We start from the raw sequence: 27877 nt of genomic DNA on the forward strand, positions 1-27877 counted from the left end.
ACGACTATATATATATATATATGTATATATTATATTCAGATTTATCGGGTGTACAATAACGGTTACAAAAGAAGGATAAAATTTCTCACACACATCGAAACGACTCGGAAGAAAATCGATGGTTTGTCTGGCTTGATGTTTGAATACTCAAAGGCTTAAACATAGTTGGCGGTAGTAGTAAGTTGTAATGTCCTGCACGCACGAGGACTACGCCTTGATCGGAATGTCTGTTGCACCGACGCATGTGTCTCCAAGTGGTCCAAATTCATGTCTTACTCATATTTAGATACTCATTAAAATCACCCATGGCACATAATAGCATAAAAATTATCCTTATACATTAAAATCGAAAAAAAATTGTTGTATTTTGTTTACTTTAATAATCTATATAATATAAGAGACTACAATACTATGCTTTATTAATGATCATCAACATTCAACATTAATAATAATAATAATCTTATTTTATAATATAGTTATTAAATTAAAATAATAAAATAAATATATGTAACACCCCGAAGAGTATAGTACTGAAATACTAAAATTGTATCTTTAAATTAACACATGAAGATAATAACAGAAAAAACTGAGAACAAATTAAACATCAATATTCAAATTATAAATACAATGTTTTTGCTTAGAACAGCTAGTAATCGAAAAAAAGTCAAGTTATTATATAGAATTTTATTAGGTGCAAGTTGTTGGTAGACACACCGGATTATTTGTGAAGAAGTTGTTTTTAGAATGAGGTATTGCAAAAGGTGGGTTAATTTTGGAGTTAAAAGAGGGTACTTTAAGACCAATTTTATGTAATAACTCAGGACAGTCGATAATACCGTTCAGGATTTTATGCATAAATGTGACATCAAACCCGTCTTAATTTTAAAGCAAAGTTCGTAATATCATCAGTTTTGTGAAAAGGATAATTGGTTATAAGCATAAAAACGCAAACAATTTTTTTGAATCTTTTCTAATTAAATAATTGAACCAGAGTGATTAGGATTCATCGGAATCACGGACATATACTGTTTAATCAAACAAATTATTTTCTGAATGACGCACCTACCTATATAACTACATTTGCACATAAAATGTAAGATAATATATTTAGACAATATTAAAATATGGTAATTTAATTTCGTAAACGGTTTCTTATAAGCGTTAAACACACCTTTCTTACTCAGGTAACATGTTAAACTAATTACTTTTATAAACTTAAGTACAATAAAATTACTAAATTAATTTGTATTCATGAAACTTATTCAGTTAGGTCTACTCGTTGAGGCTGTATACAAAAAACATCGTGAAAGTGATTCAATATTTCAAAAAGTATCACGTTTATAAGTTTTTCCCACCCGGGTCACTGAAATTAGTCTGATGCAGAGTAGTTTTAAACTTATTTATGTATTCACAACTTTTGGCCAAATCAAATTATTTAGCAAATGAAGAAAACTCGAATATTGAATATTTGTTTTTGTTACTTTCGTTTTTTTAAAAGAAGTTTCTTCGAAATATTTTAATCCTTTTCTTTTATACGATTTTTATTTTATTTTTACTCGAAAAACGAGTCATTTCATTATTAATAATGATAATATTTTACTGAATGATTTGTTAATATTGACGAGTTTTATTTTCATTTAATCAGTAAGGTTATTAGTGAAATCACATACTGGACACACTTTGATATACTGAGCTATTATAATACTACTAATTACATGTAATGATTTTATATCATTCTGGAACAAAATATTGTTCCTTTATCTTAACTAATTTATTTAACACATTAGTTTACAAAGATTATAGGTTTTACCTTTTGAGTTTAATTTTTTTTTTTAAATGAAACAATATTAATAATACTAATTATGTATTTATTTTTGGAATAGGATAAAATAAAATATAATATATTTATAACACAAAGTTCAGCAACAAAACTTACTAAACCAAAAAGCAGAACTTGTAACCGGTAAAATAAGTTCAATATCCAGTAATAGACAGCATCAAAACAATAAACAGAAAAAGTCAATTTTTAATGTACATACTTCTATCAAAACAATCGAATCTACTCAAAAAAAGAAAATTATAGGTAGAACTTACATGTAAAATTTAAAAAAAAAAAAAGAGTACCTATACAGTTGGGTCATTTAGAATAAATGCTGTCTATACTTCATGTTCTTAACTAACTATTACTGCCAACTGGTACTATACAGAATATACGTATTAGCCATTAGGACATTTACCTATGGATTTATATTATACTATACAGGACGAATGACAAATGATACACCAAAAGTTCTAATAAGCCACTTATAAGAAATGAAATATTTTTTATTTAAGCCACTGCCACTGAAACAGTAAATAATGTGATGGAATAATAAATCGGAGTTCATAATATAGGCATAGCTGCTTATTAAAACAAAAATTATAAATTAAATTCAAAGTTTTATAACGCAAGTTATTATTTTTTTTACAACCAACAATACAGATACTAAAAAATGAAAAATCTTATTTCCGTGTTGAATTATTGTCGTGTCGACTCCACGTAATCAGTTGGGGTGCGATGAGAAATGTACTGAATTATAAACATCAATACGACTATGCATTAAACATAAATAGGTACTCTGAACAATAAAAAATAAATAAAATAATCAATTATTGTTTTATTTTTTGAATTAGTGCAGCGAGGTGCAGAGGGGGTAGGATAAATATACTTAAAATAATATATCTTGCAACACCATTATATTTTTCAGTGAAATGTCTGTACAGAAACGAAGTGTCACTAATCAAACTATAAATATAATATTGATGACGCGAAATCGCAATAAACATAAATCCCAAATCAAAAAAAAACTTCTTTACTTGAATAAACCCAAACCCGAAACACATCGATTACAAGTCCTGGTTTTTATCGTTGTTTAACATGCATGTAACGTTGTGGTATATTGAAATACAATAATTATTTAGCATTGCGCCCATTGTTTGTGAGTTTTTACAATCTCATATTTATAAAAAAAAAAAATAATAATAATAATAACATATAATTTTGTTTTTATAGATACCTACACCAAATAATCGAAGAATGATTTTTACACTCCCTCTCGAACATCGTTTTTTTTTTTTTGAGACTCACCCGCCTGTGCCTTCTGAGATTTTAAGTTTAAGTTCGATCGGCCGACGGCGAGTATTTCGCAAACGATCGCGAATCGGTGCAATAATTTCGTCATTATTTCGCGAACTCCCGACGATGTGTAACACACCGCATAGAATTCAATTGGCAACAAATCGGCGGCGGCGGCAGTAATTGTTTCATGGACCGCGAACACGTATTGGCGGGCGGGCGGCGGCTAGGACGTGTGTCTATATGGCCACCGGTCGCGGTATATCGTGTGTTTTATACCACGCTCGTACGTGCCGGCGGCGATGGTGATCATAATAATAATATATTAATAATATTATCGTCGTATACGATTTCGGTCCCGAATATATATATATATATATATGTATTTGGCGGAAATTCGCCCGTCTTCCTTGGCCGACTTGACGACGACGAAATAATAATAATAATAAAAAAAAAAACCGACCGACGATGTGAAATCGTAAGCGAAAAAGAGTGCTAAGAGAACAAAAAAGAAAAAAAGAAAAAAATCCTCCCGAGAACAACACGCTGCAGCAATATTGCATTATACTCATATGTAAGGGTGTCTATGTGTGTGTGTGCGTGTGTGTGTGCGCGTGTGTGTTCCTTCGTTTCCGCACGACGAAAAAGCAATAATGATAAATTCAAAAGCGAACGCGGTGGTGGTGGGAGGAGCGCCAACCAGATATGTAATATCGCGTTTTCCGCTATTCTCCGATATTTTCTCCTACACATAATATATTTATATACATACGATAAATATATTATTATACAGATGTTTGTGTGCACAGTCGAAATATGAGCTACGATACAGTAACTATACATAAGTATGTATATACATTATGTGTGTGTGTGTGTGTGTGTGTGTGTGTGTGTGTGTATAACCACTTTGGGATACGCCACCGCGAAATACCGACCTAGTTTTCCGGCTTTAGACATTTCCGTCGATTAATTAGTCTGCAATATAATAATATTGTATTATACAACTACATACAATGTTATACAGTCGACAGCCGCAATCACGATTTGATAAATCGTTTATCGTGCTGGTCTCCACGAATAATGTGATGCGTTTCAATATAATATAATATAATAATATTAGTTTCATCGGCCACGCGACAGATGATGTTTGTACGTTTTAGGGATACTGAGGGGGCTTATTTTTTTTACGAATACTCAAGAGGCAAAGAGGATCGCTCTTTTAAAATGTGTCTTATATATGTATATTATAATAATATACGTAGTAATAGATTACTTAAAAATAAACGTCTACATAATATAATATTATACCTATTAATATGGTCGCGTTAAAGTCATTTAAAAATTACCTGTGTTAGTATCTCTTGATGGGTAGCTGAGCATATGAAGCGGACAGTATTCTTACCTGAAAAATAAAAACAACATTAAATTATGCGTTAAATCGTCGTCTAGATGAAATTGTAATATCATGTTTTATATTAATCATGTGCTAAAATGTGTACAAGAGTTGCACATATTCTTGACTGAACGTCACCATATTTAAAAAAAATGCACTATATTGCACTGATCACGTGAAAGTGTATGTGATTTCATTATAGTTTTATCCGTGATGAGTTCTTATCGTGAGTTCAGGCGACAAGAAGAAGTCAGGAACTCTTTTTTGTGGGTGTTATAAATACGCTCGGATGAAGAGAAATCATTCAACGTATTAGGTTTAAATTAGAATAAAAAAAAAAATTTCAATTAAAATTAATTTATCACCTATTGTTATTATACAAAGATAGAAGAAAGAAAAATTTAAAATTATCAGACTTGTTGTGTGAACAACTATGGTGGTACTTAAAAATACATAAAAATTATATCATAATTTTGTTTTAATAATTCACAACTGATAAACAATAAAACAACGATTGACAGACACGACAACTCAATATTTTTCCTTAGCCGACGGCGGTTGTAAACAAAATTAATTAATTATTTTTCAACAATGTAAATAATCCAACATGTTTCACTCATAACATAACAATAATATTACAAACCAATGAGTATTGAGTAGTCATTCAGCAAACTGGCAATGACAATAATATAACAATAATCAAATTAATAGCAATCAGGCAAGTCCATATATTATACTGAAATATTGTTCAAGGCGACCATTTACAAATTCGTTATCCCGTTTATTGCCACAGAAAATAATTAACGAAATGCATGATAATTCATAAAAAAATAATCAGATTTATATGATTGTTGTATCAATATAAAGGTATATTTTATCCATGAAATGGTTTCATGGAGTCAATTTTAGAAATATTGTGATACCCGCAGGGTCACACAAATTTAAAATTTTTGGCTTACCATACACAGAAATTTCACTTAAAAGAAAAACCCGTTAGTTACATATTGTAAATATTATTCAGTACAAACAACACTTTATAATTGGAATATATTACTGAAGGATTTTTGTTCGGTACTATAGATACCTTAACAGTATAAGTAATAAATTAGACATATCAAACATTGAATCTAAATTTTTAATTATCTAGAATATTACTCGAATGTACTCGATTACTTCGATTTTATGGTAAATAATTGAAACATTATAAACAGGAAAACGAGATCAATAAACATGAAGTAATTTAATTAACGCTAGCTACTGGTGAAAAGCTTGGGCATAATTTCCTTAAATTTCTGATTTGTGAATATTTGTTTGTTTCGAGAATGATGGCTGAATCAAGGTTTAAATACAGCCGATTATATTGTTCATAGTTTTTTGATAGAGGTACCCTAATAGATAACCAAGATTTGATGTATGCATTTTCCCTTGGTCTGTAGTAATAAGTATGATATGTATCCTACGTATATATTTTATACACGTTTCGAGTGTTTCAACGTCGAAGAACTCATAGTAAAGTTCATAAGACAATTGAAATCCACCATAGCAATATGTATCGAAATAGTATAAAGTTATTTATCTGTAAGCTAAGCTCTTTGAAGAGGTCTTATAAACACGTGCGTGAAGTTGCCCTCTCCCCCACTTTAACCCCGGAACTTCAAATCACTTTAGAAAAATTGCTACTCATTTGCTAGAAATTGTTATGGAGTTTTTAGAATTTGCATGGTTTTGATTTCCCCAGAAAACAATTTTTTACTTGGGCGGGCCAACCTGACCTTAGCCGGGGCATTTTAATCCAGGAACTTAGAACTTGCATGGCCCATCTTTATTCACCTACGCATTCGAACCTGGTATCAAACATTTATATTCAACTAGGATTTTAAATTAAGAATATTTATTATTCATTTTAGATTTTTTTTTAATTATTGATTTTTATTATTACATCTTTTATTAGTTTAAGTTAATTTATAAATATACATTTTTTTTTATTAATTTATGCATTTAATCTAATTAAGAATATTTTCATTCAATTTAGATTTTTATATAAATTAGATTTTTTATTAGTACCTATTATATTTTTTAATATTTTAGGCTTTTTATTTAATTTAGAATATTCTTTATTAATTTTAGATTAGATTAGATTTTAGATTTATCTAAATTGGTTTGAAGTTCTCGGGTTGAAGTGGGAGGGGGGGGAACAACTTCATGCACGTATAATAAACTAGAACAGTGATTTATTTGTGTTTAGTAGTAAAAAAAAAAATAATAATAACGATATTAGACGTTAATATATTATTGTTATTTTCGTAATAGCACAATTTCGTAGTTGGAATAATTGAACGGAAACTCTGTCAGATGAACCTCGAGAAACTAACAAATCGTGTAATAGCAACCGGAGATTAACCGAAGAATATAATATACATGTATATATTATATAAATGGAGAAAATCAGAGGGTCTCTATTATAGACAAGACAAAACGTCGGTGGCTCAGGGGGGGGGGCAAACTAGGACAACTCCGGACAAAAGCGCGTCACGTGAACATGGTCGTGTTTCGGATCACTTCCCGCCATGTACATGCACCGCGGACGGAGCGGACACAAATGAGAAGATCCCAGTGTAGTTCAAGTTCCGAGTAAACAGCGTCAGTGTCCCATGAGACCGAGTTATTTAGCGACCATAAAAATAAAGCAAAACAACCCTTCCTCGCCTGTCCCCGTCGCAGCGGTCGGTTGTGTGTCGTTTCTCCGCTGTAGCGGATCTTCCGAGTCGCGTAATATCGAAGTAATGCAAATTCGAATTTTTTTTACCTGGACAAGAGAGAGACTATAATTTGTGCTCGGAGAAAAAGTCATTCAATCACGTTTAAAAGGGTACGCGGGAACAATTCGGATGCGATAAAAAAATAAGTCCCTCGATCGTTGAACATCGGATCTATATAATATACAACCAGAGTTTGACTTAAATTATTACGCTGTTCCAAATCAATTTAACTTAATTAAAACACAAAGATAGCAATAATACGTGTAATAAGTACAATACTATTATACGATAGCTAAATAGTTATCAAGTACCTATGACAATAATAATGATATTGTATATTTTTTTTTTTAATAATAAGCCTCGGCGTCTATAGCCATTGGCATCAATAATATTATAGTTTAATATTGAAAAATCTATGATTCAATAAGATCACGAAGAACAATTCTTTTCGATTTAAAATAGTGAGGAAAAGTGTAAATTACTTAAATAATACACACACACACACGTGTATAAAACGGATAGTTCTAACTTTGTTGACGTGCGAAGAAAAATGTTTCAGAAAAAGTGTAAAATGCGTTTTTTATTCATAAAATTTGTATATCATATAATTTAAATTGTTGTTGCAATAATAAATACAATACCTATACATATGTATATTTACTGTAATAAATTACATTACCGCGGACCTTGGAAAGGTTTCTTCGAAAAAGATTGTTTTTTACGTCGCGAGATGAAAAGTAGCGATAATTTATTGTGTGTATATCCGACAAAATAATAAACACAAATGTGATTTGATTTTGGTTTCTCTGTCTTTACTTCTGATTGTCAATATTTACTATAACGTGCAATTATTTGTCTAAAGGGAATTTTTATTAATTTAGATTAAACAGAAACATGCATTTTTTGTAAATTATATATACTAATGTGATGGTACGATCTTAATAGTTGTTGAATTCCCGAATAAACAAAGAAATTTGTCCAAATATTATTATTAATTATTATGTACACATAAATATGGGGTTACATAATAGGAGCAACGATTTATCTAATTACGGAGAGAACATACAGGCATACAGCTATATCATTTCTCACAATTACATAATTTATAGGTAGGTTAGGTAGATAGGTACCATTTATAATTATTAATGAAATATCACTGTAAAGTTGTGTGTACATAAAAGCAACGAAATTAAATTTCCAGAGATAAGCTAATGTAGAAAATTTGCTTACTATAACATGTGTGAATACATAATTCATTTCAATGTGATTTTTTACCGAAATTTTAATGTAAGTACCTACTTATAATTATTATTATCCTTAAATACCATACGGTACCATATATCCGCGATGGGTTTAACATTTTTTTTTGTGTGCAGCCATGTGTTACCAGCTAAAATTCACTATTTATGAGAGTTATGCATCGATGTAAACCATCATATTGTTTAGCGAAAATTACTAAGAGCGCGAAAAAGTCACTACAATATAAATGTTTGATGAGTACCTAGTATAAATTCCACATAATAATTCCGTGAATCAAAATCAACGCCCAATACTGAAAATTAATTTAATTTAAACATTAATTTTAAAATATTGATATTTTATTACTAATTATTAAATGTTAAAATAATTAGTTTATTCATATATCATACTATTTTTTAATAATTTTTAAAAATTGGAAAATATGAGTTTCTTCCTATCTACTAATAGGGTTAGGTTCATTCATGTGTCTAAATGACAGCCGCGCAAACACGTGGACAAATACTAAGTGTGAGATGTTCTATGAGACAACTTTTTTTATAAATTGAACACAAATAGATTAAAAACCAAAAAACTAATTTTTAAATATATTACAATATTATATTTAATATATTATTCAATTGTTAGGAGAATTCGTTTCTCTGGTTTTTGTATTTGTTTATTATCAAACGCGCACTTACACCTCAAACATTTTAAACGTGTTATTATCGCCACTGGTGTTTGACTTCTGATAATTATAACTTATAAGTCTTCAGTGCAATAGAGCAGACATTGCAGTATTGTTTTGCCTAATTGTGTTAGTTTTGAGATAATGAGATCATGATGTTAAAAACTTTACAATCCAATTTTTTTAGAAAAAGTACAATTGGAGTGAATACACGTTGCTTATGGCAATGGATCGATGACACATTCAACCGGCAAGTGCTTTTACTTTAAATTAAATGACAAGGATTAAGTATTAAAGTGCATTATACCTTTTATTTTAATTGTTGTTTTGTATATATATAAAAAAAAGTTTGGATGACGATCGTATCAAGGAAATTGGCCCTGACTTGGCATGTGCCGAATGGCTCATGAAAAATGGAGCAAAAGTCAGATGGAAAGGTTGTAAGGAATATGTCCACCATTATGATTGCCTTCCCAATATAAGTCCAGTTCACCGTAAACAGTTTCTAATACAGCAAGTTTATGCAGGAAATGAAGCTTCAATCTCACATTTAGGGTTCAGTTATTTTAGTAGGTTCCTTAATATCTGTAATAAATATTAAGAACATTTATTTTTTATTTTTCTGATGGTATCGATAACTTGTTAAATGTTAATTTAAAATTTTACAGAAAACTGTAAGCATATTTCTGAAGTGGAATTTGATGGATGTAACTCAATTAATAATAAAGCATTAATTGAACTTAATATATTAAAAGATTACTTGACATATTTGAAAATTAGTGACTGTGTAAATGTTTCTGAACATGGAATAATGTCATTGGAACATCTTCAGTAATTATAAAATTATCTTTTTGATAAAATTGAAAATTCATATAAATTAATAATTTGAATTTACAGGGCATTAAAATATTTGGAATTGAAAAATATAACACTTTTAAACGAACCTGAAAAAACGATCGGCTTTCTGAAGACAAAGTTGCCAGAATGCAACATAGAATACTTTAATAAATGATTATGATAAAAGTCTGTGTCCACAATAATATCAGTAATATCAAATATGTGATAACTAGGATACATTAACACAGTCATTAGTTGTAAAAATGTTCAAGTAATCATCTAAGTTCAATTAACGCCTCATTATTAATAGTTACATTCAGTTAATTTCACTTTAGAAATATTACAAGTTTGATAATTCTACTAAAATAACTGAATAATATGTGTGAGATTGAAGATTGTTTTTCGGAATAAACTATTGCTCTATAAGAAACAGCTGGCATGCCATTGAATAGTTTTTGAAAAATGGTACACAAGTTAAATGGACAAATTGTAAAAAATTCGTCAACCATTTAATTTGGTTACTTAGTATAATGCATGTCACCACCAACAGTTTCTAATCGAACAAGTGTATAATGGAAAAAAATGCCATAGTTAATATAAATAAACAAATAATACTGCAAATGTTGACTGTTTTTAATTATCATATATGCCTGATATTTGAGTGTGATAACTGTTTACATATTCCTATTCATTTCAATTATTTTTGTATGTTATGAAAAATAAAGAACGAGTTGTAAAAATGCATTCATTTATTATATCTCTAATACAAACATACAATCAATAAAGAGTGTCTACTACATGTACCTATGACTTTTAAATTCGTTAATGTACAGTTTTATTATTACAGTTTTTATTGACACGTTAAACAGCATATTTAAGTTCAACAACTAAACAATTGAAAGAATTGAATTGGGTTTTATTGATAATGATAGTCATTATCTCAATATAATATGATAGACATATTATACAAAAATATATATAAATATAAGTTTAAATATATCACTAAGTATTAAATATACAGCAATAATTTATTACAGCTAATACATTCTGTTATTGGTTGTGTAATTTCTGAATTGATTAAACAGATATTTTCTTGAACATATAATATCCGTCAATAAAATCAATTCAGATTATTTAAAATTTAAATTTTAACAACAATTTCCTATTGTATTGTAAAATACTATCAGTATCCTAAAACATTGAGTCTTCATTAAATACAACTAGGAACTGCATAATTTAGATTTAAATATTTTTTCTTTGACTACCTTCAACTTTTTTTTATATCCATCATAACTTATGTACTATGTAAATATTGGAAGCCAAACATTATTATCAACTGAGTTTTTATTTATAAACAAATCCATTACGATTTACGACAATGTATAATATAAACGACTTAGTAAAGAATAAAGCACACGTTCAATAATATTGTTATTGTATTTTTATTAATATTATCATGTTGATAAATAAACAATGTTCATTAAACAAACACTTAGTAGGTACGTATAAATAATAATAATCTGTGTTACACTGTAGTGTCGTAGCTGTATTTATTTTTTACCCCGATAGGTACCTATACCACGAACCTTTTTTAGACTTGTTTATTATTGTTGCATAGTTTTTTTCCTAGATCAATTCCCTTGGCACCTCATTCAAAACAAAACTAATAACTTTTTTTCGCTTGCTGTCATTGCAATTAATTGGTTATTATCTTGTGATTAAATGGTTCAGTACCTAATACCTATATATATGTATAAATACAAATTAACAATAATTATCAAAACTGTGGGGTTATAAAATTCACCGAGAACTTAAGCCAATAATATTATAATAATAATATATTTTTATACGACTGGACTGTATATAATATCTATATGCTGTTATTGTTCGACGACGGACGTGAAGTCGTAACTGCAATTCCCGCTTGTTTGTATTTTATTATAGGATATATTTTAGAACTAGAGGTCTGTTGTACGTGATAAAACTACTTTTTATAGAAAAATCAGTAAATAATGAATGTTTTTTTTCCACGTTTTATGTAGCTCGACTTATAAGTTATAAATTATAATCAATTATTATGGTTTTACTTGGACTCATATTTACTTGGACAATTATATATTAATTTAAATTATTAAATACCAATTTACATGCACATATGTTGAATAACAAACGTCACTACGTTCAACAGCTCTCTCAGCTCAATCTGTTTGATATTATATATTATTCTATGGAAGTAAAACAAACGGTAACCGTAAAATGATGTTTAACGAGTGTTTTTAGTTTAATTACATCAATAATTATACAGTAAATGTGTATGATACTTATTTAAAAAGCTGATTGATGTGGATAGAATTTTAGCCATCCATATAATATCTCTTCACTTAGTTTTCGGTGTAAGCAAAAGTGTTGTATTATTATTTAAAATTTCAATACATTTCATATAAATAATTTCATTTTGAAGCAGTTCAGAGCGATGGCATTCAAGATTGGGCGTAACTCACATTTCACGGTATTCTCGAAGTCTGTCGAAGGAGTTTTTTTAACAAACGGGGAAATCGAAAAATTATCTTTCTGTAGTATCATCTGTGTTCAACGTCCAATCGATAGATAGGTCTACACTCTCATGAACAAATTGGTTAAACTGCCTTAGAGTATGTTTTTCGAAAAATAAACGTATTACTAGGGTCGTATAAAACAAAAATATAACTAATATAACTCTTGCTAGGACTTATTATACAGGTATCGTTTGTTTTACCGGTATATATGATAAAATATGATAATTCATATTTATAGATCAATTATAAGATTATAAATTATAGTGCCGGATTATATATCATTGGATATCATCGCGATTCCTTTGTTATACGAATATCTGACTGACGACTGACGTCATTGTTTTGGGATGAAAGCCGCCTAGGAAAGGTGTTTAATTAAGTGTCAGAGCGTCCGTTTCCTGGTTGCCGTTCAGTGCCTTAGTATTTTATAGTGCTTGTTCAGAAGGAATTGTAAAGGGAAAAGGTTTAGTTTGGAGGATTATTGATAAACAGCACCACTAGCGACCGACGAGTGGTTATAATAAATTGCGCTAGTCGGGCTTAATTATTAAACGTCAACGGCGCGTATGTACAATATGCGAATATTATGCAGTCTATATAACTAGCTAATTAATATCGAATAGTCATCCATCGTGTTTGTTTGCACATTCTCGGGGAGACCGATACATAATCAATAGAATAAAACGAAATTAAGCAATTTATAAATTTACATATTTTCGTTTTATAATAAACCGGGTATAATATAATATTACAATTTCAATAATACTGCACGCATGCATAAAATAATATACTGTAGGTTCGACAGTGAAATATAAAAAAATGACATATGAAGAAAAATATATTGTATAGTTTATTTAGAGGTAACGTTATAGTTTTTCCGACTTTGAGAAAAGTGTACCTAAATTAACCATAATAGCAAGTAGGGAAGTAAAAAAAAAAAGAATGTTTAGAAACGTGTCATAATAATAATGTGACGTTATTAGGGTCATTCTGGGAAAATATGACGAAAAACGTACAACAATATACTGTATTGTTATATTTGTTTATATTGTTATAAGGCATAAAACCACGCCGTACCTTTCATACAAAATATATTATATGTATATAGATGCCTACAGATATCAGTATATATTATAAGAATGAAAAAAAAATTTCCATTAGTAAAATGTTTCCGTCGTTGAGAGGTTAAATTACATCTACGCCGGTGGAACGAGGAAAAACGGTTGCGAGGCTTCCGTTATTCAGAGGTGTTTGTATAAATAATGATTTTTAGTATATTATAATATGTACGTATAATATATATGTACGCTATACGAATATTTATTTAATAAGAGTAATACCATTGATAAACAGCATGCTCATCGCCCCGTTTTATCCTTAGAGAATTAAGAGCTATAGATATATTATTGAAAAAAACATTGCATTTACATCATCGATATAATATTTATAAGGTCTATGATTCGCATGCCTGCCTATTCTATTATAATGATCAGTGAGTTTTTGGTTACAGCTGTATTAACTGCTTATAAGGAGCCTTGTATTACATTTTTAAGCCAGACTATGTATTCATCGGGAACATCGGGAAATTCCAACAATATAAATTGATAGTGTATTGCAGATTACATAATATTATGGAATTTCGTTTTCAATCATGTCGAAAACTACCAAAATTAATATTTAGATGACGAGCAATTACATATTGGTTTTTGTTTTGGCACAGATTATTCATACACACGCCTTATGTGTTTTTAAAAATCGAGCAATTAATTTAATATGAATTAGGTATCTATGTTATATCATATTCTCTTTCGAAAAAAATGAACCGGCTACAATAGTCACATTGAGTATTATTCGTTGTACAGGAGATATTTGCTATAATATTTATTATAATACGTTCGTACGGTCAGGAATATATCACTACACTTTCATCTTCAGTATAGTTTAGATTTCACATCTAACTTTTCTGTCTCAATAATTATTTTATTGTCTTTTGATAATATATAGTTATTATACTAATTATTATCTATTGTATTTATTTTCTGAAAACTTGATTTCAAAACTGTAAAATGTGGAGTGACAACAGCAGATATGATGACTGTGCTTTTGGAAAACTTACATCGATGCCCTACGGTAATATATAACACTGTTTAACACCAACATATTTGATTATGAGCGAATTGATGAATATTAGTTCTACAATAATGTAGGTTTTTTTAGTATATTTTGTAATTTTTGTATCAAAAAAATTCAACAACAAATTTTAGAGACTTGATTTTTTTTATCAAATATTTACATTAGCATCTAAAATTAAAATTAACATTTCACAATTTCAATTTCTTGGATCTTTTTGAAGTATTTGAAAGACTTTAAATATTTAACTAATCTTAGTTTAATTTCCATTTATGTAAAGGCAAGTTAAAAATATCGAAAATAGGGTTGGAATATATTCATCAATTCTTTTATAGAAGTGTAGTGTTCGAGTTCAAAATTAACTATTTTCAAAGAAAAATAACAATTATAAAAAATGTGTTACAAAAAATATAATTCGTTGGGATTCAAAACTTTTCATCACTATGTATTTTATTATTTATTTACAACGATAACGGATTTTACAGCGAAGGGACCATTGGTAGCTGAAATTACAGGGACGCTGGACGAGCTGTTCGAAGAAATACGCTTGGCCTTGATACGGAGCAAGTACTTGGTGCCGATTCGCAACAGCTCATCTGCGTCATGTGACTCGGACGACGACGATTCATCGGACGAAGACGAATGTCGCCACAGATCTTCGGATGTGCGTTTACCAGAAAAGACTACTGCAGAAATAGTTGCAGTAAGCACGCTCAATTATTTCAGCGTGAAAAAAGATTGCCCAGACAAACGGAAAACTGACGAGAACACTGATCAAAATTTAACATCGCGCCTCTGGTCAGAGTTAGATGAGCGAATGGACGCGTCATTTAGTTCGGAAACGCAGTCTGTGTTTCCGAGGTCAGTGGATTTGGAGGAGCAGTGGCCATCGGACAGGGAGGTGCCACGGGACTGGGCATCTATTTCAGAATCGGACCAAAGTCTAAGACCTGAAATACTCCCTTCGGACTGGGAAGCTAATTCAGAATCGGACCAGAGTCTGAGACCTGAAACACCCCCTTCGGACTTATCATCAATACACGTTGAGAAAGTGTGGCCATCGGCCTCATCATTGAACTCGGGGGTAAAGTGGCCAACCGACGATGAACAATCTCTGCCATTTGACTTAGAGCAGACTTTGAATTTGGGACGTTGGTCAGCATCGCATTTGGAGCTTAAGTGTGCCACGATCGATGAAAAATTGGTGCCACCAAACATAGAAAATCAGACAATGCCATCGATGTCCGAACTTTCTTCAACCTCGCACTCGGAGCTTACGTGCGAATCGGACGATAAACAACTGCAGCCCCTAACTGTAGAGCAGACATAGCCAACAGAATCGGCGCCAAAGACGGAATTGCACTCGGAGCTGATGTCAGCAAAAAGTAGCAAAATGCAATTAGGCCCATCAGATTTAAACCAGATGTGGCTGTCAGACTCGGACCTAAGGTCGGCCTCGTACTTGGATTTAGCGGGGTCAGTGAATGAAGATAAATTGTGCCATTCAGAGTTAAAGCAAAAGTGGCCGTCAGGTACATCGCTCTCGGGGCCAATTATGTCCAATGTGGAAGATGATAAAATCTTTTCAATTGCTGAAGAGGAAATCTTGCCATTTGATGATGAGGAAAATATTGTGTCATTGGAGGAAGAGGAGGAGATAAACGTGATAAGTATCGATGAGGATGAGATAGAAGCAACGGAAAAACAGCCTGCACCTATACGTAGGTCATTCCTGTCCGCACTAGGTAGGCGAGTTCTGAGTGTCGGAAGGATACTGTTTTGCTGCGGTGGCTATGGCCGTAACCGTAAACAATTACATGTACCGACTAAATGGAAATATTTTCCCCGTACGTCGCGAGTCCGTGAGTGAGTAAGTCATACGCGATTACATGTTTTCCGCCAGCACTCCATGGTGGCTATCTAAATACCTGCCATGCAGCAGTGTAACTGGCACTTGAAAAATTCAGTTGGATTTTTTATTCATCTTGAATCTTGAAGCTTGAAAGTTGAAATCTTAAATTGTATCTGAAAAATAAATAAGAATGTTTATTAAAACCTCTTTTAATATATAGATAGGCAATATAATATTCAGTATTGCGATAACCGTCTTACCAGAAGTGATAAGCGGCGAATGTACATGATCGATCGTACTGCCGAACACGCTAAACGCTGAAACGCTCCTGTACGGCTTGTACTACCTACATTAATTTATTATATTATAAATATGTGCATAAGCATAGTGCACATAGGTTTTGTATTGTTGTGGAATATTATATAAAATGAAGTCATTTTTCCTTACAAAAGTTGATAAAAATTTAAGTAAATAAATATATGTGAGAATGATCTAACATTATAGATAAGTAGGTGCACAATGCACATTCACGTACGCGTCGTTAAATATGATTGTAAAGAGCCATTCACCTCCATAAATATAGGCCCGTTTTATCTGCAATGTTTACAGGTCGTATTTTCCGTTCTGAATCGTAAACTTTATCTTAATATTTTTGAGTATTAGAGTAACAAATTATTATATCAACATTTTATATCCCCATCATTATTCGCCTAGTATATTATTATATATTGTATTATGCATTTATATATGTGTGTATTAATTTTCATTACTTCTTTAATGCGCTGAAGTTTATAGCCAATATTTAATGAAATGCTATAATACATATAAAGTTATCCTCCTATAATGGTCAAATATTCTAAGTAAATAAATAAATTATTACTAGCGTATTGGATTGGTTTTTTAACGACTGAACAGTTTGACGTGTCCGAATTTATTATGATTATTTTTGAAAGGCAATAAGTATAATATCATAATGTCGATAAAAATATCGTTAGTAGAGTTGTTATAGGCATGTGCGTATATTGTGTATACCTATAAGTATGTTATTAAAAAAAATCAAAAATAATTTCATATTTGTTTAATTTCTGAAAAAATCTGAACTCAATATTTTGTAAAATTGAAAGACCTAAATTCCAGATTAATTAATTTATAGGGATGTAATATATTTATTAGGTATATTATATTATTATAAATTATTCAATAACTAAAATCCTAAAAAAAATGGATATGAAACTCTAAACTTTCAATAGAACCCGGTAAAAGAGAATTAGAGACCCGAACAAAAAGTAGATGCTTAAGACCTTGATTGTTACAATAGGCGTTCTTATTTAAAATTATATTGACAACTCTTATAACGACGAGCAATAATACAAGCACATAAACTTTGTATAATGTTTATTGTTGTCACTAATAAATAATAATTGGAAAATTAGAACACAATTTTCTCAATATATATATATATGTATATGATATGTAAGTAATATTCAAATTGTTAATATTATACAAATATATATTTGGTAGGTAGGTAATATGTACTAAAATGAACAGCATTATAACCCTTGAAATGACATGTTACTCGTTGACGCATTTTAATATTATAATAATTTATAGAAAATTATCACGGTATTGATACTTCAGATGTGTTTTGTAGATTCTATGTAATAATATAAAATATAATATAATGCTATATTTTATAAAAAAAAATATAAAACAAAATATACTATATGCACGTAGGCGAAGTTCATTTTATTTATTTATTTATTTTTTGACAGTTTTTTATCCCGGGGCTTCTCTGAAAAATAGATTACTTTCAAATTGCTTACAAATCATACATCAACTGATGAAAACACTAGTAGCAACTGGCGGGTTATTGACGCGACGTACAGTCCGAAAACGATTTGTTCGAAGGTCGCACAGCGTTCGATGGTCAAGTCTTGGACCTTGCAGTATACATTACTATGTGTTCAAAAATATCGAACGACTTTATTTCGATGGTTATACCATATTATGGTAATTTATTTATAATATAAATGAATCAACTGGGGACTTATGTGTTTAAAGTGATTGAACCAAATAATTTGGTTTTATAAAGCCCAACTAGGAAAAATGGGAAAAACACAGTGGCTTGATATTATGTGTACAGCGTGCGCATATTTTATTTTTATATAACTCTGAACTAAAAATTGGTTCATAAGTAATCTTGAATTTTGTTCCGGAGCCAAACTAAAAAAAAATGATCACAGTTTTATAATATAGTGATTAGTGTTCCATAGGTTCTCGTAAGCCACGGCGCCACGTATTTTGTATGAATAGATGTAATTGTACATAGTACATAAACTTTAAGTAGATACGTTAAAGAATGTTATTATTGTGAGTTGTAAGGGAAAAACTCAGAAAATTATTTTTGTATAATTGTATTATGTTAATTTAAAATCACATGATGAATAAAAGTCTCTGTAAATGTGGTTTGTTTTTATTTTCCCATTGTAGAAAACTTCCAAATTTTTTTTAGTTGTTGGTATCTCTTTTTAAATTTACAAAGCAAGTGGTATTTTAATATATTATTATGTTAAGACTAATGAGATTAAAACGAAAAATTTTAATTTTAAAAATTTGTATTTTGTTTCTATGTTTTAAACTAAATTTAATAAAAATTATTTTGGTTGAGTTGGTTGGTGTTATACTAGAATATTAGACGAGTTATTAATATTCGATCGGTAAACATACCGGCTGTTTGATGACAGTATATGTGTCACATGATATCATAATATGCTGATATGATCGGTTCACAGTATTTATACGAGCTAGGTGTTCCACACAGTAATTTATAATTTTATATTTTAAAACAATGAGACATGCCACACCAAGGTGGAGTATAATGTAATTGTGGATGGCGTTTGTTATCATCGCCTAAAAGAAAATTAAAACGTAATACAATTTTAAAATTAATAATTAGAGGAAATATAGTATTTTTGTTTTATTATCTACGCAACCAGCAAAAAAATTTCCCGCGGGACAACTGTCACATCGAATTTCCTCCTTGTTTTAATAGACCACGAGAAAGGAAGGAAATAAAAATAATTTACGTTTGTGAATATTTACAGCTGTTAGTTAATTTTATTTATAGAAGGAATATTTTTAAGCAAATTCATAAAATATTTACTATTTATAATATTTGTCAAGTTGGTTTTGATTTTTATTGGGCTCCCGTGCATTATATAATAACAATAAAAATTATGAAAACATTCTTTTTTTAACTAGTATTATAATTTATATAAGTATAAAAATAGTAAAAAAGGTAATACGTATTATTTAAAAAAAAAATACAAACCTATACCAAATTTTTTTTATTTAACACATTTAATGAAATATTCTAAAACGAATATATGATTATTCAAAATTTGAATTTTCATTTAACTTGATAAATGTCCTTAAAAACCAAATTAAATGATGATTTGGATGATAAAGATATATTTTTGATAAAAAATATAAACATTTGAATTATCACTGTTTATATTTTAAAAATAGTAAAGTTGAATGTGCGGTGAATATTAAATGATGGAAAATATTTGATTAATTTGTATTTACGAATTCCCTTGTTTATTAAATTCAACAAATTAGTATAACGGTAACAACTGAAGAACTGATGATTAATTTCCTAAAAAAGCTTTTAATTCCTTTCTCGTTTTATGACATTACTATAATAGAATCTTAAGTAGTGTTGTCTGTTGGTACTTGATAATAATGTTAATTTGCTGAGAATATCTTAACCTAATAAATTCCAAAATAAGTAATTATTCGTTTCTCCGTATTTTTACTTTAAAATGTTTCTAAAAAATAAAATAATATTGACTTGTTTATTTATTATGCATATAAATATAAGTAATTCAACTATCCCTCATCGTACATAACTTATTTACGTAATGTCAACAAAAAAACCTTATTATAGAGATGCAGATGCTTGGTTTAGCTTAGAGCTAAACTTAAATAATATTTTTTTTAGGAGTATAGACATTTAAATTTCGAGAGGAGAGATTAATGTATTATTTTATAAATGTGTGTATTTCCCATACTCTATTTTGTTTTTTATCTCTGAGAGATTTTTTTTTAGTTAATTTTAAGAAGAGTTAGGAGCATCTTACAATTGTGTATTTCTGTCATTATATTATTCAAAATTTATAATTTTTTTATTACCTGGACTAAATTGGATACGACCCCAGAATGTATCATGTTTTTAATATAAGAATATATTATGTATTACTTGTATTTTAGTATTTGAAGTATCAAAGAAAACTTTACTGCCAGGATGTAAAATCGACATTTACAATGTGAAAGATACTGAACAAGAATATTTCTCATCACTCGTGAATTATATATTTCAGGTTCATGTGGTGGATGTGTTGATTTTAACACCTATCCCTTTTTAGTAGTAAAAAAATCCTATTGCTATCTGCGTTTTATCCCTTATTCAATGCCTGGAGCAGTTTATAAACAAAACAGTGACGGTCATGGCAAAGTGCCAGCGACGACGGAGAAACAAAATATATTATTTATGATCGGAACCATGTTCGCCGTTTTAGGCTCAGCTTATAACTGATTTTACGGTGCCCTGCAGTTTGGTTTCAAATATTATCCATACAAAGCCATACGGTTTTTCCTCTCCGAAATTTACCAATTTACATGTGGGTATCGAAAGTAAATCGATAAATCGATAAATATGAAAACACCCTTGTAATGGAAAACACAAGGAAAATCGGTTTAGTGCTGTTTTTTTCTTGTAGATTTAGGAGGCATGAGTTGAGGTGTTCAAATGTTAACCCAGTACAATAATGGCGTAAATGAAAAGCCAACATCACTGTAGAATTAATAAGTACACAGAAGGGCACTCTGACGTCTGTCAACAGAAAAAAAAACCAAATCCTTGATAAAAGAAAAACCTTTTTACTTTGTCTAAAGGTTGTATTTCGTTAAAATAATTCATTATGGGCTGCAGTGAACATGGCCGGATTAATTTACAACTATTATCTTTCAACGAATAATCGAAATAGAGGCAATACAGGACACAATATACACGCATTGTAAACCGTGTTATATCGGTTGTGTAATGTAATTGTGAATAAGACTATTGGTCGACGGTTGAAATAATATTTCAATAAATTGGGCCTATTATTATTATACTTTAATGTATATAAATTATTCAAAATTTCACAGCACTTGTACGATATATCTGTATTATTACTTTTATTAGAATTAAAATCTCACGTTTTCTTATAAATTAGAATATAAGACACACATAAATATGAAATTGAAGTATAACTCAATAGGTACTTGGATTTTGGATTCAATAGAAAATTTAAAAATATATTATGTACGAAATACAAATACTTAGTATGAAGTGTAGTATTTAACAAATCAATAATATTGGTACGTATAACAGTGATGTACAATTTTTGAAAGAAAAAGTAAGTAAGTGGATGTTAAGTACCTTATGTGCGAAAAACAAATAATATCATACAAAGGTCAAAGACTACAGGGTTTTAGTGGTTCATTTGAGTATCTGTATTTTTCCAGTTGGTTTGATAGTCAGACTAGTTCTACGATTTCTACACTCAAAAAAAAATAAAAATTTTATATCATATTTTTTTAATAATATACTTAAACATCTGGATAGTTTTTACTTGAAAATTAAATAGTAATCATGTTACGATGAATTTATAAAAAATTAATAAAATTATTCTATACATTTTAAGATTAATGTTTTTATATGAACTTTTAATTTATGTGCTTGATATTTAAGTTTAAATTACGTGCGATAAAAATAATATATAGAAGTTCCTACTTAAATAATGGTTCGGTTGTCTGGACATTGGATAACATATTAGTCGACGAGATAATGCATTTAGGTCCAATAATTGTGATCGATGATGAACGACTGAAAATTTTATATTGCTGTTATACATTTATAACCATTAAATATTTAGATAACAGAGCCGGATACTGGAGAGAGAATAACCATACGTCGTTAACGTTATCCAATAGAATAACTTTGGAGAGTGATTGGCTTCCTTTGTTATCGCTAACAGATCACCATCACTCTCATTATATGGAACTCAACATTTTGTTTCTTACAATTAATATGATGGTAATGACGAAAATTGTATTAAATAAATAAACAAAAGAACAGCGAAAATAATAATGATACAATTATGAGTGGAAAAATATAAAGATTTTTTTAATATTTCCATTGTATGAATAAATCGTTCCAAGGAAATGTTGAATTTTACTATTATTAGAAATATTATTCATTTACGTAAAATAATGCAATAAGTGCATATTTTGATATAATTATAGTATAGTCTTGCCATAACAAATACACTAAGTATAACATAGTTAGAAATATTATATCCAATAATATGACTCAGATGGGAAAATACGTAGGTTAGGTTGTAAGATACGTAGTAGTTTTATGATATCGCCTGGAAAGATTAAATGCTTGTTCATGAATTGTCATTATACTCAGAATTTCATTATGGAGGAAAAATGTCGGGTATTATTCAAGAGCCGTTGAATAATTGTCTAATGGTTTGCACTTCCTAATTAAAATAGGCATATTATATTATTGTACATTTATACCACTTGGAAAAATTATGATGTAAATGTCTGAATTGTACGTTTGTTAAACCGTCCTCGTTCTGCAGATGCATTAAAATAACAAAATACTACATAATAGATGTACACGTAATATCAACCTAAAAAAAAAATGTATATCAGATGACAGGGATTTGGTTTAATTAAAGTGTTTGTTTTTTTTTCAAAAGCGGAATACTTCTGGATGAAACTTTTAATCGCCGTCTTTTTAATCACAGGCGGGAAGGTACAAAAGTTCAAACTCAAAGAGTAATCTTCATGTTATATAAACGTGTTATTAAAAAAACTACGAATACGTGAATGTCGGGATTGTATGTAATGGGGTGTGAGGCAGTCGAGAGAAAAATATCCTGTGTGTTTACGACTGGCATGCTAAAATGGTCACATAAAACGACACCGGGACAATCCTCTACTATCAAAAGCGAAATGGTAAAAAGAAAAAATCGTGCAGGTTTTCGTCGTTAAAGACAATATAAGATTGTGGCAAAAATTTTACAACTTTCTTTCGTATTATTACTATTCTGCGTTCCGCCATCATCATTATTATTCACTAGAACTAGTGAAAACTCACAACTATCCAGGTGTAATGCGAAAGCAGTTTTTATCAATTTCGCGCAGTGATATTAAAAACGATTTCGGGCAAACGTTTATGATCGGAACTTAGGATTTTACACTTGAATTTGCATATTCATATTAAAATCTCCGAAAGTGTTTTTATTTCTTCGTCCATACGCAAATTCGATAATATCGTTAACTTTAAAGCTTTAGAGACATGTTATAAATTTGAAAGTGTTACTATAATATGTGTGTTATACACGAACAAACAATAAATATCCTTATATTTAAATACATAGATATATAGTAGACGGCTCTTAAGACTCAGTTTGAGACCAACACAAAGTGATCTTTTAACCGAATGAATCTTATACACAATGTGGGAAAAAAACAATTTTAGCTATACATTTATGAATTTTATTTTACTACATATTTTGCTTTAATTTTAATCTACTTAAATACATATTGCATATTAGTATATCACATACTTATTATTGAATAAATTTAAAAATTCTGATAAAAATATTAAAATTATAATACATATTATAAAAATGATTACATGTTAATAACAATTATAAAAGATGTATGATGTATTTATTATTTATAACAGTGTATTAGTGTTGTATTAACTGTGTATTTATAACTTACACTATAATAATATCAATATTGCGAAAAATGTAAAATGCGATAAGATTTGTTGTACATACGCACATTATAAAGCATAAATCGAAACCAGTAATAACCCAAAAAAATATGTAATTTTTGAAAACCAATTTATTTCTCGAATTTTAACCAAAAATGTTTATTTTTATGTTATTCTAGTCTTATAACCGAATTTTTTTATAGTGTATTTGGATACGTCCTGACCGTCCCAGACGATTTTGAGTCTAATAAGCGACTAAACCTTATATCCCAGAGTCTTAAAAGCGATGTCCACTTTATATAGAGTTAGCATTATATGTCAGTAAAATTTGGCAGTGAACTTTAACATGAATCTCAATCTAAAAAGATCAAAGATTGAGATCTTAATATGATTATTTTTAATTTGGTTGATCTAATACTAATAAATATCTAAATATTCAACATTCCAAAACCTTTATAGCTAATATAATTAAAAAAAAAAAAAAAAATAGTATAAAAAAATACAAACATGAAATCTGAAATCTATTAAATGTTTGTTAGGCACTATGTTTAAATTTTAATAACTGGTCTAAGAGTACATTGTTTTACAATTCACAAATGTACATAATATTATTGCATTGTTTCCTTCTTAGATGCGCGTAGAAATACCTACTAAAAAAATGATTTTGATTTAATTGTTTGGTTTTGTAATGATATTTATCATGACGTGTCTTTTTACTAATACAATTCATATTTTGATACATTAATATTGATAATTGTAGACTAAACACAAAACCACATAATGTAATAACGAAGTTTATAAAAATATAATAAAATTGAATGCTTTAAGTGATCATGGCGGCATGTGACATAGAACCTTCTTGACGAACAGTTATTTTTTCGAAAGACCTCAAAGGAATTTGAAGGGAAATTAAATTTTCCCCGGGCCGAGAGTAGTAAGCGCCTTATGCAGTAGGACTTAATGCGTATAACCTAAGGGCGTATTATACTAAACTGAATATAATGGTATTATATGTATATACGCAGAGAACGAAACGAATCGACTATGCATTATGATAGCAATTTCGGCGGAAGTCCGACGTTTTGTTTCTAATACATTATAATGACTACGAGACGGCCGTATTGGTTTTTTTACTTTATTTATTCTGAATAAAAACGATATGAATGTGCTGTGTTAATATGACGTCAAGGCATATTATTAGAAAATATAATATGTCTGGCAAAAAAAATTTGAACACTCGTAAAATGTGAAAAGTACAACTGGTATGGTACGTATTTTTATTCCGATTACTAAAACGTAATAACAAATCAAAGCTGCAGATAATAAAATACATCGAGCAGGTACCAACGAGACACTAAATAATTTAATCCTTGTTAAAATTAAATCAACCTATGTATTATTATTATTATTATTATTATTATTATTATTATTATTATTATGTTACGTTTTATACAATTTCACGAATCAATATATGTTTTACGTGCTGTTAAATATATGTACATATATTATTTTATTTTATTTAGGTTCTTCAGCATACAATAATTAACGCAACAATGATATTCAGCATGATTATTTTTATTATTCATTATAAGTTTTCACTTAATTATATTATTCATAACAAACTCAAATAGAGGATTTATTACTCATATACTATAATATTACGTATGTATAGAAAATTTTTTAATTACTGAGTAATTTGCGACTTTAACTTTTGCATTTATAATTAATTTGATCTTAAATAATTATTCAATAGGAATTACAATAGAATGAAATACATTGAAATACAATAAATATTCATAAAGCAATTAATATTCATCTGATGATTATATTACAGTAAATTCAATTGAAACAATTGACTTAATTAATAAGACTAAGGTTAATTTTCAAACCTAATTAAACAATATTTAAAATAATATGTATTATTGACAGAATTATGAAGTATAAACCTTTTTTTTATAATTAAAAGTAGGTTATAAATAGTTTTAAATTTGAAATTAATATAGGCAGGTAGAATTATTTTTACCTCTAAATAAAATTTTATGAAATGTTTGAAACGCATGATTTGTAAACATAATTATATTATGATATATTATTGAAATATTAACCATAAAAAAACACTCAACCACTTGATGTGAATATTTATATGTATCTAAAATGCCTATACATAACGCCGTATTTAGAATTGTATTATGTATTAATCTAATTTGGAGTATTTTTATAATTGTATCTTATTAGTTATTTTATATAAGTACAAATAAATAATGAGAACCATTTATGAAACAGTAGTATTACCAAACTTATTTGTTGTACTATATTTTGGCGTGCTTGAAGTTTAAAGTCAAATTTTCACTAGGTAACTACCTACTGTTTTAAATAAAATCCTGAATATTATTTAATTTCAGCATGAAAGTACTCATAATATTTTTATTTTAATTAAATATATATTTTATAACCTTTGAAGTTTGATAGAATGTAATTTAATATTTAATGTAGATGAGTTAATCTTAAATATAAAAATTTCCAACTTTTTTATTACATTAAAAAAGATTAAAATATCAATTGAAACTCATTGTTGAAGAAAAATTATTTTTTTAAGCCCAATGAATTGATAATTTTATAATTTTGATCCATTTAAGTTATTAAATTAATAAAAGAAATATAGACTGTCAATGTATAATCTGTAAGTGGCTCAACGTAAATTCCCATAGTATACACATCACATGTGAATACCTATATAACAAATCGTACACGCAACAGCAACAATTATTTGGCGTCAATTTTTTTAAGTTATTTATTTGGTATACAACTAAACATTTTTAAAATGTCATTAGAATTTAATAAATCAAAAAACATATTACATTGTATTCATTATTAAGATTTTAAACAGTTCAATAGTTATATTAAATATTGATCAAAATCTATGTAGCTACAACATTTAAATTTAAAAACAAAAATTAAAACATATAATTCCTAAAGAATAAATTTTAGCTACTCATGCTTTTCAATACTAGTATGACTTGTATTTTACCAGACTAATTTGATGGTCGGTGAGTTGGTACATTAATTTTGTAAAAGCAAAAATGTTTTATTAGTCAATGCTGAAAATGTATATAGTTTTTGGTGTAAAAAATACTAATAATACTACAAAACTATCATTAAAAATATTACCGTTTTATTTTTTCAATGTATTAAATATATTTAGTATTTATTAGAAAATCATCTATATGCATAAAATAATATAAATTAGGTGCCTTGTAATAAATTGTTCATGTGTTTTTATTTAGATACATTCCAAATAATATATTGTGCAATGTATTATTTACTAATTGAGCAGGTGTATTATAACTTTGTGAAGTATCTACTGTTAAGTACGGTCGAGAAAAATAAAACGATTCCCTATAAGTTTATTATATTCATGTAAAAAAGTTTTATCTGAAATTTAGTGAAGACACCGAGTAGTTGTAAA

At 28.9% G+C, this 27877-nt stretch overlaps 2 protein-coding genes across 10 annotated transcripts in view; one reads left to right on the forward strand and one right to left on the reverse strand.

The window, feature by feature from the left end:
* LOC111041632 (somatostatin receptor type 5-like) overlaps positions 1-27877 on the reverse strand; it is a 212237-nt gene that overhangs the window by 137076 nt on the left and 47284 nt on the right. For 3 of the 9 annotated variants that reach the window (XM_022325951.1, XM_022325942.1, XM_022325946.1), the window contains 3 exons: positions 16826-16911; positions 16642-16738; positions 4462-4517 (listed from right to left, as the gene is read on the reverse strand). The exons of 2 other annotated variants lie outside the window; for them this stretch is intronic. The gene's annotated coding sequence lies outside the window, so the exon portion shown is untranslated. The remainder of the gene's footprint in view (positions 1-4461; positions 4518-16641; positions 16739-16825; positions 16912-27877) is intronic. 4 more of the 9 variants (XM_022325947.1, XM_022325944.1, XM_022325949.1 and 1 more) reach the window with 2 other exon arrangements.
* On the forward strand, positions 9327-10245 carry LOC111041633 (ATP synthase subunit s, mitochondrial-like). Its single transcript, XM_022325955.1, has 4 exons — positions 9327-9441; positions 9540-9760; positions 9860-10022; positions 10089-10245. The coding sequence occupies exons 1-4, from the start codon at positions 9344-9346 to the stop codon at positions 10201-10203; spliced, it is 597 nt and encodes a 198-aa protein (XP_022181647.1). The 5' UTR covers positions 9327-9343; the 3' UTR covers positions 10204-10245.

Source organism: Myzus persicae, unplaced genomic scaffold (assembly GCF_001856785.1).
Source record: "Myzus persicae strain clone G006 unplaced genomic scaffold, MPER_G0061.0, whole genome shotgun sequence".
Taxonomy (NCBI): domain Eukaryota; kingdom Metazoa; phylum Arthropoda; class Insecta; order Hemiptera; family Aphididae; genus Myzus; species Myzus persicae.

What these genes read in the sequence shown, in the direction of transcription:
- LOC111041633 (XM_022325955.1), top strand. Translation starts at nt 9,344, where the DNA reads ATGATGTTAAAAACTTTACAATCCAATTTTTTTAGAAAAAGTACAATT. An exon ending in TTTAGGGTTCAGTTATTTTA is followed by an intron (nt 9,761 to 9,859) that starts GTAGGTTCCTTA and finishes AAAATTTTACAG; the next exon opens with AAAACTGTAAGCATATTTCT. An exon ending in ATGTCATTGGAACATCTTCA is followed by an intron (nt 10,023 to 10,088) that starts GTAATTATAAAA and finishes TTGAATTTACAG; the next exon opens with GGCATTAAAATATTTGGAAT.